Source organism: Bubalus bubalis, chromosome 4, assembly GCF_019923935.1.
Source record: "Bubalus bubalis isolate 160015118507 breed Murrah chromosome 4, NDDB_SH_1, whole genome shotgun sequence".
In the NCBI taxonomy this organism is placed as follows: Eukaryota; Metazoa; Chordata; class Mammalia; order Artiodactyla; family Bovidae; genus Bubalus; species Bubalus bubalis.
In genome coordinates this window covers 125411143-125429383 of record NC_059160.1, presented here as the reverse complement: position 1 = coordinate 125429383, position 18241 = coordinate 125411143, and the positions used below count along the sequence as shown (strand labels likewise).

Below are 18241 nucleotides of genomic sequence, written 5' to 3'. Positions count from 1 at the left end.
CAGCCCAGCATTTCTCGTGATGTACTCTGCATATAAGTTAAATATGCAGGGTGACAATATACAGCCTTGACATATTCCTTTTCCTATTTGGAACCAGTCTGTTTTTCCATGTCCAGTTTGAACTGTTGCTTCCTGACCTGCATACAAATTTCTCAAGAGGCAGATCAGGTGGTCTGGTATTCCCATCTCTTTCAGAATTTTCCACAGTTTATTGTGATCCACACAGTCAAAGGCTTTGGCATAGTCAATAAAGCAGAAATAGATGTTTTTCTGGAACTCTCTTGCTTTTTCCATGATCCACTATCACTTTTTTAGAAAAAGTTTTTCATTTTGTATTGCGATATAACCGATTAACAATATTGTGATAGTTTCAGGTGAAGAGCAAAGGACTCAGCTATACGTATACATGTGTATGGAGATTTTTAAAATTAAACTTTTTTTTAAAGCTAAAGTATAAATTTACATGGGGTTGAAAGAAATATTAAAAAGAGATCTCCCCATATACCTTTTATTCAATTTACATGTGTTAACATCTTGCACCACTATCACTGGGATATTGATGTTGGTCCAGTTGAGATAGTGACCATGTCCACCCACACAGAGATCTCTGCTGCTGCCTTTTTATACTCAAAACACACTCTTCCGTTCTGCAGCTCACCGTTTCTTAACTCCTATAATCATTGATCTGTTCTCTAACTCTAATTTTGTTATTTCAAGAATTTTATATGAATGGAATCCTACTACAATTAACTTCATGGGATTGGCTGTTTTCACTCAACCATAGTTCACTGAGGATTCATCCAGATCATGGTATGTCAATAACTAATTGCTAAGCAGTATCTCATAGTATGGGCTTCCCTGGTGGCTCAGAGGATAAAGCGTCTGCCTGCAAAGCAGAAGACCCAGGTTCGATCCCTGGGTTGGGAAGATCCCTGGAGAAGGAAATGGTGACCCACTCCAGTATTCCTGCCTGGAGAATCCCATGAACAAAGGAGCCTGGCGGGCTACAGTCCACAGGGTCGCAAAGAGTCGGACATGACTGAGTGACTTCACACACACACACATCTCATAGTATGGGCTTCCCTGGTGGCTCAGACAGTAAAGAATTTGCCTGCAATGCAGAACACCTGGGTTTGATCCCTGGGTTAGGAAGAACCCCTGGAGGATGGCATGGCAACCCTCTCCAGTATTCTTGTCTGGAGAATCCCCATAGACAAAGGAGCCTGGCGGGCTACAGTCCATGGGGTCTCAAAGAGTCAGACATGACTGAGCGACTAAGTACAGCACAGCACATCTCATAGTGTGGGAACGACAGTCTGCCTAGCAACTCAGTCATTAAGGGACACCTTTTGGTCCAACTCACATCTGTACATGACTACTGTACATGACTATAGCTTTGACTATACAGACCTTTGTTGGCAAAATGATATCTCTGCTTTTTAATATGCCTTCTAGGTTTGTCATAGCTTTTCTTCCAAGGAGCAGTAGTGAAGGACAGGGAAGCCTGGCTTGCTGCAGTTCATGGGGTTGCAAAGAGTTGGACACAACTTAGTGACTGAACAGCAGAGGGGCATCTGGGTTGCTTCCAGATTTTGGCTTTTATGAATAAAGCTGCTAGGGGCATTGGTCTGTGGGGTTTTGGGTGAACATAAGTCTTCACTTCTCTGGCATAATTGGCCAGGAATATAATTGCTAGCTCATATGGTCGTTATGCTCATATGGTTCATATGCTTGCTAGACAGTGTATTAAAAAGCAGAGACATCACTTTGCCAACCTGAGTCTGTAAAGTCAAATTTCCCATTTTTCCAGTAGTCATGTACCGATGTGAGAGTTGGACCTTAATTAAAGAAGGCTGAGGGCCAAAGGATTGATCCTTTTGAATTATGATGCTAGAAAAGACTCTTGAGTCTCTTGGATTGCAAAGAGATGAAACCAGTCAATCCTAAAGGAAATCAACCATGAATTTTCATTGGAAGGACTGATGCTGAAGCTGAAGCTCTGATACTTTGGCCACCTGATGCAAAGAGCCAACTCATTGGAAAAGACCCTGATTCTGGGAAAGATTGAAGGCAAAAGGAGAAGAGGGTGGCAGAAGATGAGATGGTTAGTTAGCATAACTGACTTAATGGACATGAGTTTGAGCAAACTCCGGGAGATAGTGAAGGATCGAGGAATCTGGCATGCTGCAGTCCACAGGGTCGCAGAGTTGGAAACAATTTGGTGACTGCACAACAGAATGGTAATTTTTTAGAAAAGAACCTGCTGTACGTTTTTTCAGAGAAGTGATACCGTTTACATCCCCACCAGCAATGTGTAAGAGATCTAGTTTATGCATATCCTTGGCAATGTGTTGATATTTTCACTATTTCTTACTTTAGTCATTCTGCTGGGTGTATATAGTGATACCTCTTTGTGGTTTTAACCTACGGTTCTCTTATGAATTATGATATCGAACATCTTTTTCTGAGTTTATTTGTTGTCAATATGTCCTCGTCACAGAAATGTTTGTTCATGTCTCTGTTCATTTTCTTTTGCATTTCTTGTGGGGGTTTTGTTTGTTTTGGTTTCTTTGTTTTGTTTTTTACTGTTGAGTTTTGAGAGTTGTCTATATATTCTAAACACTTGTACTGTGTTGGATATGAGGTTTGAAGATATTTTCCCACAGTCTGTACCTGATTTTTTTGACCTTTTGGCAGAGTATTTTGCAAAGCAAAAGTTTTTCAAAAAACACTTTTGACATGTGCACATGGACAGATCTCCAGGATGGACCATGTATTAGGCCATAAAACAAACCTCAGTAAATTTAAAAGGATTGAAATTATATAACATATGTTCTCCAGCTACAATGGAGTGAAATTAGAAATTAACAGCAAGAGGAAATCTAGAAAATTCCCAAAGATGTATAAAAGAAAGTTACCTTAAACAACCTATGAGTCAGAAAACAAATCACAAGAGAAAATTTAGAAATATTTTGTAGTGAATGAAAAGGAGAGCACAGTATGTTAAAACGTATGGTATTGTCAACTTTAGAAAAGCGCAACATGAACGTCGCAAGTTAAGTTGTATTTGGGGCAAAATGAGGGCTGCAGCCCAGGAGACAGCACCTCAAATACCTCTGAGAACTGTTCCAAATATCATATATTAATGCATATATATGAAATCTAGAAAGATGGTACTGATGAGCCTGCTTGTGGGACAGCAATGAAGATGGAGGTATAGAGAACAGACTTCTGGACACGGTGGGAGGAGAGGGTGGGATGAATTCAGAGAGTAACACTGAAACATGTACATTACCATATGTAAAGTAGATAGTGGGAATTTGCTGTATGAAGCCGGGAGCTCAAACCAGTGCTCTGTGACAACCTAGAGGGGTTGCGGGGGGAGAAGGAAGTTAAAGAGGGAGGGACATATGTGTACCTATGGCTGGTTCATGGTGATGTGTGGCAGAGACCAACATAATATTGTAAAGCAATTATCTTCCAATTAAAATAATTTTTTTTAATGTAGTGGAGAAGGACAGTATATATGTGATTTTGGTGAAGGAAGTGTACATACAATCAAGCACATGTTTCTTCAGAAGGTTTCTTCTAGTCATGAGAAACAGTCATCCCATGAAGGATTGCAGCGCTTTTCTAGATATGAGGAGACCAAAAATTGGGCTCATAAAATCAGCTCCTAAAAATATCTAACAATCTGAAGACCTGCCCTGCCAGTTCTGTCCCCCAGATCGCAGAGAGCCTCGCCTCTGCTCTCCACCTGCAAGGCCTCTCGGGGGTGTGCAAGGTCAGCAGTGCGGCGGCACACGAGGCATCCTCGTAGGGCCAGATGTGCTTAGTGGCTCGGTCGTGTTCGACGCTTTGCGACCCCATGGACTGTAGCCCGCCAGGCAAGTGCCCATAGTAAGGGCCAATTTGTAGTTGACAGTATGTAGCAAAAGCAGCGCTCAGAGAGAAATTCATAGCTGTCAATGCCTAAATTAAAAAAATAAGAAAAATCTCAAATCAATAAGCTAGTCTTCCATGTTAAGAAACTAGAAAAAAGGAGCCAACTAAACCAAAGTAAGCAGACAGAACAAATAATAAAAATTAAAATGATGAGAAATGAAATAGAGGATAGGAAAACAATAGAAAGAATAAATTAAACCAAAATTTGATTCTTTGAAAAGATTGACAAACGTTTACCAAGAATAACCAAGAGAAAAGAGACTCAAATTACTAAAATCACAGTTAAAAGTTGAGAACATTTCTATCAACATTACATAATTGAAAGAGAATTCTACAAACTACTGTGTATTGACAAATGAGATAAGCTAGCCAAACCAGAAGAATTCATAGAAATACACACACTACCAAAACTGACTGAAAAAGAAATAGATAATCTGAGTAAACCCATAACAATTAAAGGGAATTAATAGGTAATCAAAAACTCGCAACAAAGAAAAGCCCAGAATCGGTTAGCTTGACTCTTAAATTCTCTAAAATGATTAAAGAAGAATTACCATCAGTTCTTCTCAAATCTCCCCAAAAAAGAGTGGAGGAAGGAATAGTTCTTAAATCATTCTGTGGGGCCAGTATTACCCTGATACCAAAGCCAGACAAATTCATCGCAAGAAAGGACAACCTTAGACCGATATCCCGTATGAATATAAACATAAAAACCATTAAAAAATACTAACCCAAATGAAACTTGTGCATATATTCAACTTAAAATGTGACAGTGTCCTTCTGTTTAGTGTCTGACTGCCTTCTCATTGTCCAGATTTCTCCAATGCTGTCCTGCCCCATGAAGAGAATTACAGTCCATCCATCCTGGTTTCTCCATATGAGCAGATGCCCATCAAAGTTCTTACTCCAGCCAGTCACACTTCCTCATCAAAAATGGGGACTACTTCTCCCATAAATAGTCTATGTGAGCTGTCAAACCGGAACTTGAAACAGTGTAATCTAGTTTCTATTAAATTACTTAAGCTCCTCAGGTGAAGCCACATAGGAGACAAGGTGCTGGATTTAGATGAGGAGGTAGAAAGGCAAAGCTTGAAGGGAGGGAATGAGCTTTGCTGTTGGCATTCCATATTAACATAAGGGAGAGATGCTTCAGAGTGAGTCACCTTCCCTGGGAAGACCTATATCATATTACTGGACTCTTGGCTTGTGGCCCTTGGAACACTGTGACAAGCAGTGAGCCTTAACTTTGCCAGGCAAATACTAAGAGCATACACACCTAACCACTCCGGCATTTTGAACTTCTAAATCACTGCAGATGGTGACTGCAGCCATGAAATTAAAAGACACCTACTCCTTGGAAGAAAAGCTATGACCAACCTAGATAGCATATTCAAAAGCAGAGACATTACTTTCCAACAAAGGTCCATCTAGTCAAGGCTATGGTTTTTCCAGTGGTCATGTATGGATGTGAGAGTTGGACTGTGAAGAAAGCTGAGTGCCGAAGAATTGATGCTTTTGAACTGTGGTGTTGGAGAAGACTCTCGAGAGTCCCTTGGACTGCAAGGAGATCCAACCAGTCCATTTTGAAGGAGATCAGCCCTGAGATTTCTTTGGAAGGAATGATGCTAAAGCTGAAACTCCAATACTTTGGCCACCTCATGCGAAGAGTTGACTCATTGGAAAAGACTCTGATGCTGGGAGGGATTGGGGGCAGGAGGAGAAGGGGATGACAGAGGATGAGATGGCTGGATGGCATCACTGACTCGATGGATGTAAGTCTAAGTGAACTCCGGGAGTTGGTGATGGACAGTGAGGCCTGGTGTGCTGAGATTCATGGGGTCGCAAAGAGTCGGACACGACTGAGCAACTGAACTGAACTGAACTGAACTGAGATTGGGGAGTGAGTTGGAAGTCCCCACCAGGTGGCGCTAGTGGTAAAGAATCTGCTAGGTAGTGCAGGAGACACAAGAGATGTAGGTTTGATCCGTGGGTTGGGAAGATCCCCTGGGGTAGGAAATGGCAACACATTCCAGTATTCTTGCCTAGAAAATCTCATGGACAGAGGAGCCTGGCAGGCTACAGTCCATGCGGCCGCAGAGAGTCGGACATGACTGAGCAACTGACCAAACCACACACTGAGCAACAGAACAGAATGTTCCTGCAATAGGACCGTGAAGGCAGAAATCCAATTACTGAGCTAATTAGCACCTTTGAGAGGTAAGCACCAAATTTACAGGAGGAAAGCACTGGAGAAAACCTTGAATACCCAGTAAGGCTGACACTTGCCCTTCTTAGAGAGTCTGGTGGCGAGCCAGAGGCCCTCGGGGCACACAGGCAGCGTGGATTAGTTACTGCTGATCAGAATTGAGCCCTCTGCGTCCAAAGCCTTTTGCAGATAGCTTTTCATTTAACATAGTTTTAGAAAGTGTTTTAATTCCCTAAGGAGTTTGGTAAATGACTTTCTTTTGGCTCAATCTCACTTTAAAAATTGTTTATTCTGCTGCTGAAAATTCCATTTGTCCTAGGTCTTAAGGTGAAATTAAAATTCCATTCAGGGACTCACCATGCCGACATGGGATTACGGCCTTCATTAGAAAGAATTTTGTTGTTCGCTTTATTTTCTGCCACCTGGGCTCTTTTATTTTCAAAGCTGATCTGAGGGTATTTGCAAGGAAAAGGAAGCAGTAATAGAACAACGTGACCGTTTCGAGCTGTAACAGAATATCCCTTCTGTAAACTCATCTGGAGCGTCTAGTCTACAAAACTCCAACAGGATCCTGCCTAGATAGTTCTCATATATCTGAAACATGGTGTATCTAGATATGGTAAAGATGAGATGCTCATTATGTTCAAACTTGTATGGAACCCTCCAATCAGTGGTCTATTTCTAGTGAAAGCCCTTTATAGCATGCTGCTGCTGCTGCTAAGTCGCGTCAGTCGTGTCCGACTCTGTGCGACCCCATAGAGGGCAGCCCACCAGGCTCCCCCGTCCCTGGCATTCTCCAGGCAAGAACACTGGAGTGGGTTGCCATTTCCTTCTCCAATGCATGAAAGTGAAAAGTGAAAGTGAAGTCGCTCAGTCGTGTCCGACCCTCAGCGACCCCATGGACTGCAGCTTACCAGGCTCCTCCGTCCATGGGATTTTCCAGGCAAGAGTACTGGAGTGGGGTGCCATTGCCTTCTCCCTTAATGGCATAGGTTTAGCCTTATGAAATTTTTTTTTTTTTTGCAATGATCAGGTGGGCTTTTATTTTTTATTTTAATTTTTTTTTATTTTTAAACTTTACAATATTGTGTTAGTTTTGCCAAATATCGAAATGAATCCGCCGCAGGTATACATGTGTTCCCCATCCTGAACCCTCCTCCCTCCCCATACCATCCCTCTGGGTCATCCCAGTGCACCAGCCCCAAGCATCCAGTATCGTGCATCGAACCTGGAGTGGTGACTCGTTTCATACATGATATTATACATATTTCAATGCCATTCTCCCAAATCTTCCCACCCTCTCCCTCTCCCACAGAGTCCGTAAGACTATTCTATACATCAGTGTATCTTTTGCTGTGTCGTACACAGGGTTAGGGCCCGAGAGTGGGCTCTTGTCTAACACTCAGAAATAAATTGTCTAAGGAGACACATGCTGACAAAGCAAGAGACTTCAGTGGGAGGGAGGGCACCGGGTGGGAACCCAGGAGGACTGCTCTGCCAAGTGGCTCACAGTCTCAGGTTTTATTGTGATGGAGTTAGTTTCCAGGTTTTCTCTGGCCAGTCATTCTGACTCAGGGTCCTTCCTGAGCCAAGATGGATGTTAGCAAGGAGGATTCTGGGAGGTTGGTAGGACATTTTGACCTTTCCTGAATTCTTCTGATTGGTGATGTCTTGTTAGTTCCGCATTCCTTACTAGGATCTCCTCTTGTAAGATACCTCACGCCAAGTAGTTACTATTGTGTTTGGCCAGAATGGGGCAGTTTCAGTCAGTGGTTCCCCTAACAAAATTGCCATTTTTTGTAGACCATAAACTGTTACATATCATTAGCTTCATGTGGTTGGTGTCATTTCAAAGAATGACAAGAACCCCACGCAGTGTCTGAAATAAGTCAAGGCTGGTCCAACATCGTCTCTCCAAGCAGGACAGACTGTTGCACGTATAAAGGGTTTGGGGGACATCTGAAGTTCAAGGGCAGATGAGTTTCAGATTCAGAAATGGAGTGATACCATCTGCAGGGCAGCCACCTGGGGAACCTGTTATGGATTGGTCACCCTCAAAAGTCTGCACTGAGCCTGTCCCTTGCTGGCTGACTTTCAGAAGCAAGCAGCCACTGTCAACTGGCTGCTTTACCAAAGCTATAAGTTGAGGTGAGTTGTCATAACTGAAAAGGTTTAAAACTGGTTCTGGTGGCAACTGGTTACTGTGGCTATAGACAATCCACCTTTTCCTAAGCTGCAAAGAGCTGTTTTTCATTCTTATGGTTCAACCTAAGACAAGTCTGTAAGAATGCAGCCAACGCTTGAAAGCAAGTGGTGGAGACCTGGACTACTTATCAAGAATGTTCTGGAATCAGTTTGAAAAGCAAGATAGCTATGTATGCAGTGCTCTCAAATACTGTCAGTGGGTGGTAGTCCATTAACAATTTCAATGCTTGCTTTTATTTTGTAGACTGGATGCTCAGAATTGATCAAGATGAAGGTCTATCTCCTGTACCTAAGTGCTAAACATCTCTTCCCTCTCTGTGTCTTCTGTACTTTTCCCGCCCTCTGACCCCTGTCTTCCTTCAGCCTTGTCAATGTAGAACCATAACTCTAATATGTGAGCTCCATCTCTCCTGGATTCCCACTCACACAGCTGATTCTGTGAGCCAGCTCTCATTTGCAGGGATCTAATCACAGCCTCTTACTCTTTCATGGCTCTTTCTAGTACAAGGCGCGTGGATAATTCCAACACAAGACTGGTGGTCCAAATTGAAAAGGATCCAGGTAAGAGGATATCTTCCTTCTCTTTTCTTTCTTTTTTTAATATTTTATTTTATTTATTTTTTGGCCATGCAGCATGTGGGATCTTAGTTCCCCAAGCAAGGATTGAACCCGTCCCCCATGTGTTGGAAGCATGTAGTCTTAACCACTGGAGCCCCCCTGCCCAGGAAAGTCCCCTGTCTCTCGTTTAAGCTATTTATGTGTTGTGTAGATGGATTCCTTCAATCCAAAAAAGAAGAATTAAGTACTCAGTGTTTTAAATCACTGTGGAGACAGTGCATGTCTTGGTAAATATGCTGATGGTAAAAATAAACCTGTGCAAATAGAACTGATCAAGTATCCTGATTTGGTTTAAAAATGGATTCCTCCATGATTTAGAACTGATTAGATCTCTTTTCAATATTGAATGACTGTTGATGACAACATTTTAGTTTGTATATGCTAAACATCAAATACAGACAGTAAACCTTGGTATTGGTATTCTGGCAAAAAAAAAAAAAAAAAAATTCAGCATTATGTTGTCCTTAAAGGCAAGCCATTCCAGGATCCAGGGTCTGGATATCTTCAGAGTCTTTGTACAACATTAATCTATGGAAAGATTTATCTGCCATAGTAACAGGAAGTTACTTTTTTCTTCCTGTAATCTATTTCATTTTGAAGCATTCGACCTTTTTTCCCCTCATATCAGTATGCAAATTTAAACCACTCTCTATTTTTAATCCACCTCACTGTCTCCTCCGTGCCAAAAATATTGTCTAGGAAGAATTGTATCCTGCTTATTAGCTATATTTGAATTGCATATACATGATTAATTTGAAATCATAATTTGAAACTTGAAAATATCTGGAGAGGCTGGTTTATTTTTTGTTAAACTTTGTAGCAGCCCAATTTGAAGGGGGTGTGGTTGGAGTATAAATATCTCTAATGTGGAGCCATGGGATTCTAATTTTGCCGGGCCATTGACATTAGGCATTTAGACAGTTTCATAAGCACATTGTGCTTTTAGTTGTTCATAATTTTGTCTCATTTTAATCTAATTATACAGATGTGTGGTCAGTGTGTTCTAAGATCTCAACTTTTCATGGTTTATGTTGTTTTATTTGTACATCAAACAGTTTGAACTGTTACGCAAAAGTTAATTCTCTTGTTAAGGCTTTTTCTTTAAAAGTACCAGAGACTCAGAGTATCTATCTCCAATTAGCATCTCTGGATGCATGCTGCTTCATCAGAGAAAATGAATATCACTGCAGGTCAGGCAGGCTTAATCTGCATAGAAAATTAAGCATACTGATACCTTATTAGAGGACATGACATGACTCAGTCCATAGAACAGTTTGTTTCTTTCTATTAATCATAAATAGGTTATAAATGCACCTATTTCAGTTTGGCTTTTAACTGTCGTGAATGCCTAGCCCTGATATCCATAGTTTGAGAGTGTTATCTTGTAGATTTCTTAGCCGTGGATCAGTGCTCCTTCTTATGGGGGTGCGCTCGGGGCCAGTTGGCACCTTCCTGCACCCTCAATGATGCTCCAGTTCCCGAGGGTACAGAGCAGGAAAGCTCCATTCAGATCTTCACAGATCTTTATCGCCAACCTTTCTGAATCTCTGTCTCCACTCCAGAAGCTGGCCTAGAAGGGGTCCTTGAGCTTTGCTTTAGGCCTCTTCTCTTTGGGGCAACTCGATGCTTCTCTGACTTTCTGGAGGCAGAGTTTACTCCCCAGAGAAAAGATACTCCTAAAGTGAAAGCGCTGGTGACAAGTTTCCTCCCAGCCCCTCCCAGTGCTTCTCCCACTCCCAGGACCACAGGCCAGCCGGACTCCCCAGTTTACCCCGCCTTCTCAAAAAAGATTCTGTCGTCATCATGAGAGATCTGACAGAGGGAGTAAAAGGAGTCGGCCCAGCCAGGACGCGAAATGCATCATGAACCGCAGTTTCATGCCCCTGAAACACACTGGCCCTTTACTGGGAAGCAGGGTGTTCCCTCACTCCATCTCCTTTGCTGCATCCTTCCTTTTTTCTTCCCTTGATGTACTCATCCATTAGATCTGAATGGCTAAGTTTGAACAAACAAGCAACGGTCCTGGCAAGGGTGCAGAACAGCTAGAATTCTCAGTCCCTGCGACGGGTGCAGAATGGTCCAGCCTTTTTGGAGAACGGTAGTGCCACTCTTAGGGTTTGACTCAAGAGAAATGACAACATGTTCTTATGAACTTCTGCTCATGAATATCGTGAGTGGATTTACTCATATTCACCAGTACTGAAAACAACCCAAAGATCCTTCACCTATTGAATGGTTAAGCAAGCTGTAGTAACTACATATAAATGAAACAGAACAAATGACTGCTGTATACCGTGGTGTGGATGAGACACAGTGCAGCATTCCAAGTGGTGGCTATGTGACTGTAAGCATTTTTCTAAGATTCATAGAACTGGACACTAAAAAGGGCAAATTTTGCTCTCTGTAAATTATACCTCAATAAATCTGAGTTTTATATACATATATAACTTAAAATGAGTAAATGGCATTGATATATAATAATCTTTATACTTGTATATAACATATAAAAGTGTATACTGCTGCTGCTGCTAAGTTGCTTTAGTCGTGTCCGACTCTGCGCGACCCCATAGACGGCAGCCCACCAGGCTCCCCCATCTCTGGGATTCTCCAGGCAAGAACACTGGAGTGGGTTGCCATTTCCTTCTCCAATAATTATTTATATTGTAGACAACAGTTATATATGTATATATGCATATATATGTACTGTTTACACAATATATACTATGAATAATTATTTATATTATAGAATATATATATGTATATATATAAAACTTCCCTATAATTCAGATGGTAAAGAATCTGCCTGCAATGCAGAGGAACCTGGTGGGCTACAATCCATGGGGTCACAAAGAGTCGGACATGACTAAGTGATTTAAACACACACACACACACACACACACTACTATACACACACACACACACTATTTATTGTCTGTAAATTATTTCTCAGTGAAACCCTGGAGTTACTTAATGGATTAATGGATTATGTTCTCAAAAGCAAAATTTCTCTTAACAAAGCTGTATCATCTATGGTGTCATCTATTATTCAACAGATATTTAGTCAGTCATTACTGCATATTAAGAATCTGCCAGTACTGAGATACAAAAATAAACAAATTCAGTCTTCCTTCACCACTGTAGGGTGCATTGGAGAAATCAGATGTTAATCAAATAACCAAATATACACATATACACACAAAAAAACCAAAGTCAAATTCCAACTGTTTCAAGTGCTTTCAAGCAGAGGGTCATAGTCCTGATGCCCTATAACATTGTGTGGCAAAGGGGTCAAGGAAAGCTTCCCTGAAGTGGCTGTGGAACAGAGGTCTAAAGATTAGTAGAGGTAATAAGACAGAGAAGAATGAAGGGAAACCAGGCAGGAAGATTAGTCTCTGCAAAGGCCTGGGGTGGGAAGGGGCAAGTGAGTCACTCAACTGGGAGAAGTTCTGTGTTGCTAAGTGTGAAGATTGAGGAAGAGATGAGTGAGAGGTGAGGATGGAGACTGAAGTGGGGAGCAGAGCACACAGCACCCCTGGTGTGACCATGCACCTGGGGTTTGATCAGGCTGGTGTCCTAGCTTATTCCTGGAGGATGACTTATGGGACCCTGTTACAGGTGATGTTATGAAGTCTTGTCTCTATCTTAAGAGCCCTAACAAACCACTTTAAGAAATGGGCTGGAGGGTCCTGGGTGACACGTTCTCCTTTCATCTGAAAGGTCATTCTGGCTGGGGGGTAGAGAATCGATGAGCAAGCATGTCCTAGTGAAGACCCATAGGTGAGTCACATGACCCTTGTGGCCCTCCACCTGAGAGACCATGTAACTTGAGATAAAGCAAGGGTAATGGGAATGGAAAAAAGTAGGAAGATGCAAAACAAAAATACTTGAAGAATGTGAAATTGAGAGCCTTAGGTGGGAAGGAGTGGGAAGAAAGATGCCTAGGTTGTGGCTAACTGGACAGCTGAGAGCAGGTTGGGGGCAGGACTAGGAGGGGCAGGGCCTGAGTTGAACACATTGGGTGGAGGAGAAACATTGGAAACATAACAAGAAATGTTAAGTAGACAAGGAAGTAGACAGGTCTAGAGTCCAGGCAAGAGATCTCTGCTGGAAATAGGAATTTGTCAGGTGTCTCATTTAGACAGGAATTCAGTCCATTTATGTAGATGACATTGACCAGAAAGAGTGTAGAGGGAAGAAATAGGAGGGTCTCACAAAGCCCACCACAATGGGCAAAAGGTCTGAAGAGTCTGATTCACCCCTAATCAGGTGACGGCTGCCCGTCTCCCAGGTAGAGCACATTGGAGCAGAACTCACTGGGTGTATTACTTCTTGTCCTGTCTTCAGGGAGCGATGGCAACAACCTCAATTCCATCTTTTATGAGCACTTGACAAGGGCACTCCAGGAGTCCCTCTGTGGAGACCTCATCCTTGGCCGGTGGGGCAACTACAGCTCTGGCGATTGCTTTATTTTGGCTTCGGATTACCTCAATGCTTTCGTTCACCTGATTGAAATCGGCAATGGCCTTGTCACCTTTCAACTTAGAGGACTGGAATTCCGAGGTAAGAATCTCTTTCCTGTGGAAGTTGTTGGAAGTTGGTCATTTGAGTGAATTATCATGCAGAGCTTTCCTAAGAAGTCATCCTTAAGAAGGAAGAGTGGGATGCCTGTCCTAGAGAATGAGTTAGGGAGCTTGCTACAACCACATCTCATCATGTATTTGGATATAAAGCAAGTCCAGTCATCTGAATTAGTAATCAGGTTAAATGTACAGTCTGGTGTAAACCTTAGGAGTAGCAAGTCAGAACTTTGGTTTTATTTGGGGAAAAACTCAGAAGCATTAAATGAATATGGACCATGCATAGGGGCTCTGTGTGGAGTCAGCTAGACCTAAAATGGAACCTGCTTCCTTGGGTTACAAATGCCATAGTCTGTTGTGGGTGAGTCATTTAGTATCTCTGAGTTTTGTTAAAAATTGTAAAATGATAATAAGAAGCATGACTGCCTCATACAGTTGTGTGATTTAACTGAGATCACGTATATGCAGGAACTGCTGTTGTTTGGGTGCTAAGTTGTGTCTGACTCCTTTGCAACCCTATGGACTGTAGCCCACCAGGCTTCTCTGTTCATGGAATATCCCAGGCAGGAATACTGGAGTGGGTTGACATTTCGTTCTCCAGGGGATCTTCCCGATCCAGGGACCAAACCCATGTCTCCTTCATTGGCAGGTGGATTCTTTACTAGTGAGCCACCTGGGAAGCCCACTTGCAGGCACTACACGAGTGCTTACTGCTCTGTGGTTACTGAGTCCGCCTGTATCTTTGAAGAGTGATTCTGGTTTTTCCATGAATCAGATGCTGCGGTTGTGTGGTGATCACTCAGGGATCAGCGTCATGGATATTCCTGTGGCCCCGTCTCCCAAGTTCTTTGTGTAGTCTTTCATTCACACATGCTTTTCTCTACCTCAACATCTGCTCTGTGTCAGGCCACGTTCTGATGCTGAGGATGCAATGGCACATGACCCTCATGACGTAGCAAATAAACAAGTAAACAAAAGAGCAAACCAATCATGGCTTGAGGAACAGTACAAAGGAGGTAAATAAGGTTCTACGACCACAATCAGTGCAGAAGGTGAGGAGGCTCGTCAGGGAAGGGTCCTGAGAAGGAGAACAGGGAGAAGAATATTCCAGGCCAGGAATTGGGAAGCACTGAGGAGCAACCCAGGAAGAATGCCATGACCAGAGAGGCGGGGTTGGGGGAGGTCATGGGGTTTCTCCCAGCCAGGGGGAGATGCTGCATTTTATTCTGTGCACCGTGAGGAGCCATGGAATGTTATGGAAATGGGAATGACTGACCTAGAGCTTGTTCTGGTTGCTGTGTGGAAGATGTACTGGAGGGGATGAAAGGAGAAAAGAGGGGGCTGCCTAGGAGTGTCCTGTAGTCACCCCAGCAAGAGAAGATGGCAGAGGCAGAGATGTGCTGGGAGGCTCAGAGGTGGAGGACAGGCCTGCATGTTGGGGTGAGGGAAGGTGGGGTGCTCAGTATGCTCCCTGCTTTCTAGGTTGAGAGCCCAATGGACATTGGTGCATTTACTGAAACTGAGAAGCCTGGATAAGGAGTGGCACATTGGTTTTGAGGATGCAATCAAGAGCCCCATTTTAAATATTTTTTTTTAAATGCCCTGGATTCATCCAAGTGAATGTATCACATAGCTAGTTGGACATATGTGTCTAATATTCATTTTTGTTGTTGTTTAGTCACTAAGTTGTGTCTGACTCTTTTGTGACCCCATGAACTCTAGCTTGCCAGCCTCCTCTGTCCATGGAATTTTCCAGGAAACAGTACTGGAGTCGGTTGCCATTTCCTTCTCCAGGGGATCTTCCCGACCCAGAGACTGAACTCAAGTCTCCTGCATTGCAGGCAGATTCTTTACTGCTGAGCCCCCTGGGAAGCGCTTAATGCTCATTTGGGAGATATTTATTCAGCACTGATTATATGTCAAGCACTAAGTTAGGTGCTCTGAGTAGAGAAGTAAAGGCCCTGCCTTGTGGAGCTTGAAGCCTCCCTTAGAAGACAGGCACACGATAAGTAATTACTGCCCAGAGAGGTGGCTGTTACAGGAGCACAGTCCGCGGGGTGCCTGGGGGCCAGAGAAAGGGCGCTGGGGTCTGGTCAGCTCAGCAGAGGAGGGGCTGCAGTTAGAACGGAGAAGAGGGAACAACTGGTGTGATTACAAGGAGGCACCAAGGAGCTAGATGTGGTTTCCAGGTGCTTTGGGAGGAAGGGGTCACCGACAATGCTAGAAAGGTAAACAACAGCCAGGTCATGCCTTCTAGAACCTCACAGTGACCAAAGGACATGTTTCCACCAAGAACAAATGGCCATCACTTCATATTTTAAAAACTATAACCCAAAGAGAATTCTTGCACATCCTTACAGATTCTAGGAATCTAATTTAGGGAGCTTATTTGGGAAAAGGTTATTGGGCCAAGGGAGTGATGATCAGACTCTAAAGAACAGAGAAGCAACATTTCCCTGATATTTTTCTCAAATACCAGAAAATGCCACAGTAGGTGGTAGAAATTAAGTGTCTGGGTACGATAATGCAATAGAGCTGCCTATTTTTGAGAGCTTTCCATTTTTTCCTGGAACTCAAGGGAAGAACTTTTAAGGTTCGCTGAGTTGAATCTGAATTATAGTTATAGCACAAGTTTTATGTGGCTTATAGCATCTTCAGCAAACTTAACTGATCTTTGAATCGAAGGGTTAGTTAGGAGGCTTCCCAAGTGGCACAGTGGTAAAGGCTCCTCCTGCCAAAACAGGAGACCTGGGTTTGATTCCTTGGTTGGGAAGGTTCCCTGGAGGAGGAAATGGCAACCCACTCCAGTACTCTTGCTTGGAGAATCCCATAGACAGAGGAGCCTGGAGGGCTACAGTCCATGGGATCTCAAAGAGTCATACAAGACTGAAGGCATTGAGCACACATTTCAAACATTCATAAGAGAAATGTTGTATAGCTGAGTACCCAGGAGAAAAAGTCAAAAGTTTGCTGAACAGTTAGCCAGCCTCTGGCACAGTGGGTAATTTCCCAACATTGGAATAAGGGTTTAGAACCTGAGTAGCCCAAACAATTGATGTAGGTTCATGGCCCATGCCGTATCCATTGGATGTACTATAGTAGAGTAAATTCAAACTAAGAATACAAATAAAGAAGACAGGTTTTTCTGTTCTATTCTTTTGGCCCATGCATCCCAGAATAGAAATACATTTTTTTGTTGTTGTTGTTGTTCATGTAAGGAAGCATGATTGTACTGCTGCTCTTGGTTTATGAGTATTTCTTGCATCTACCCAACCAGAGAGCCTTTAAAGAAACCATTCAATAATTGGTAGATTAGTTAGCTTTAAGTCTAAGGTCAAGGAAACAGACAATGCACTTTAGAAGGCCCTCAGTGTGAGGAGCACTAAATTCAAGGCTTTTCAAAAGAAATGGAATCTGTTGTATTTAACCATCATCCGAGTAGGCGGACACAGAAAAATGGGAAAGTGAGAGTTGATTATCTGTTCAATCCATTTCTGTTCTCCGTTAGTCATCCAAGTGACCTAGCTGGATGGTTTGGCTTATTTCTATAAAAGAGGAGAAACATGAATGAGGAGAACAGAGCTGCCAACAAAAGGAGTCAGGCAACTTGAAAATCCTGTCATTATAAATGAGGAAGAACCAAGAATAGGAGCAAAAAAAAAAAAAAAGGGGGCATTGGAGAGAGACTTTTATAAGATACAAAGCACTCTCCTGCCTGTGAAGGTGACTACCTCCAGATTGGCCTTAATCCCAATACTTCCTCCCATCTAACTGATGGGGAAATCCAGACCCCTCAAGATGAGTTCTTTCCCAAGACTCACAGCTACTTAGGGGTTGTTTGTTGTTCAGTCGCTCAGTCGTGTCTGACTCTTTGTGACCCCATGGACTGCAGCATACCAGGCTTCCCTGTCCTTCACTATCTTTCTGACTTTGTTCAAACTCATGTCCACTGAGTCAATGATGCCAGCCAACCATCTCATCCTCTTGCCCTCAATATTTCCCAGCATCAAGGTCTTTTCCAAAGAATTGGCTCCTCACATCAGGTGGCCAATGTATTAAAGCTTCAGCTTCAGCATCAGTGGACTTCCAATGAATATTCAGTGTTGATTTCCTTTAGGATTGACTGGTTTGATCTTCTTGCTGTCCAAGGGACTCCCAAGAGTCTTCTCCAACACCACAGTTTGAAAGCATCAGTTCTTCGGTGCACAGGCTTTATGGTCCAATTCTCACATCTATACACGACTACTGGAAAAACCATAGCTTTGACTATTCAGACCTTTGTCAGCAAAGTGATGTATTTGCTTTTTAATATGCTGTCTAGGTTTGTCATAACCTTTCTTCCAAGGAGCAAGTGTCTTTTAATTTTGTGGCTGCAGTCACTGTCTGCAATGATTTTGGAGCCCAAGAAATTAAAGTTTGTCACTGTTTCCTCTTTTTTGCCATCTATTTGCCATGAAGTGTTGGGACTTTATGCCATGATCTTAGTTTTTTGAATGTTGAGTTAACCCAGGTTTTTCACTCTTCTCTTTAACCTTCATCAAGAGACTTTTTAGTTCCTCTTTGCTTTCTGCCATTAAAGTGGTATTATCTGCATATCTGAGGATGTGGATATTTCTCCTGGCAATCTTGATTCCAGCTTAGAGCTGGGCAAACCCACAGAGCTCTTAACAAGAACTTCTCATTCTACCTG

General features: G+C 42.7%; 1 protein-coding gene and 1 non-coding gene across 3 annotated transcripts in view; both read left to right on the top strand.

The window, feature by feature from the left end:
- PCNX2 (pecanex 2) overlaps positions 1-18241 on the top strand; it is a 292933-nt gene that overhangs the window by 211814 nt on the left and 62878 nt on the right. For both annotated transcript variants that reach the window (XM_025284518.3, XM_044942027.2), the window contains 2 exons: positions 8859-8917; positions 13319-13534. In XM_025284518.3, the coding sequence (XP_025140303.3) occupies positions 8859-8917; positions 13319-13534 (275 nt within the window). The remainder of the gene's footprint in view (positions 1-8858; positions 8918-13318; positions 13535-18241) is intronic.
- TRNAC-GCA lies at positions 856-927 on the top strand. Its single transcript has one exon. It is a non-coding gene; the product is annotated as a tRNA-Cys (tRNA).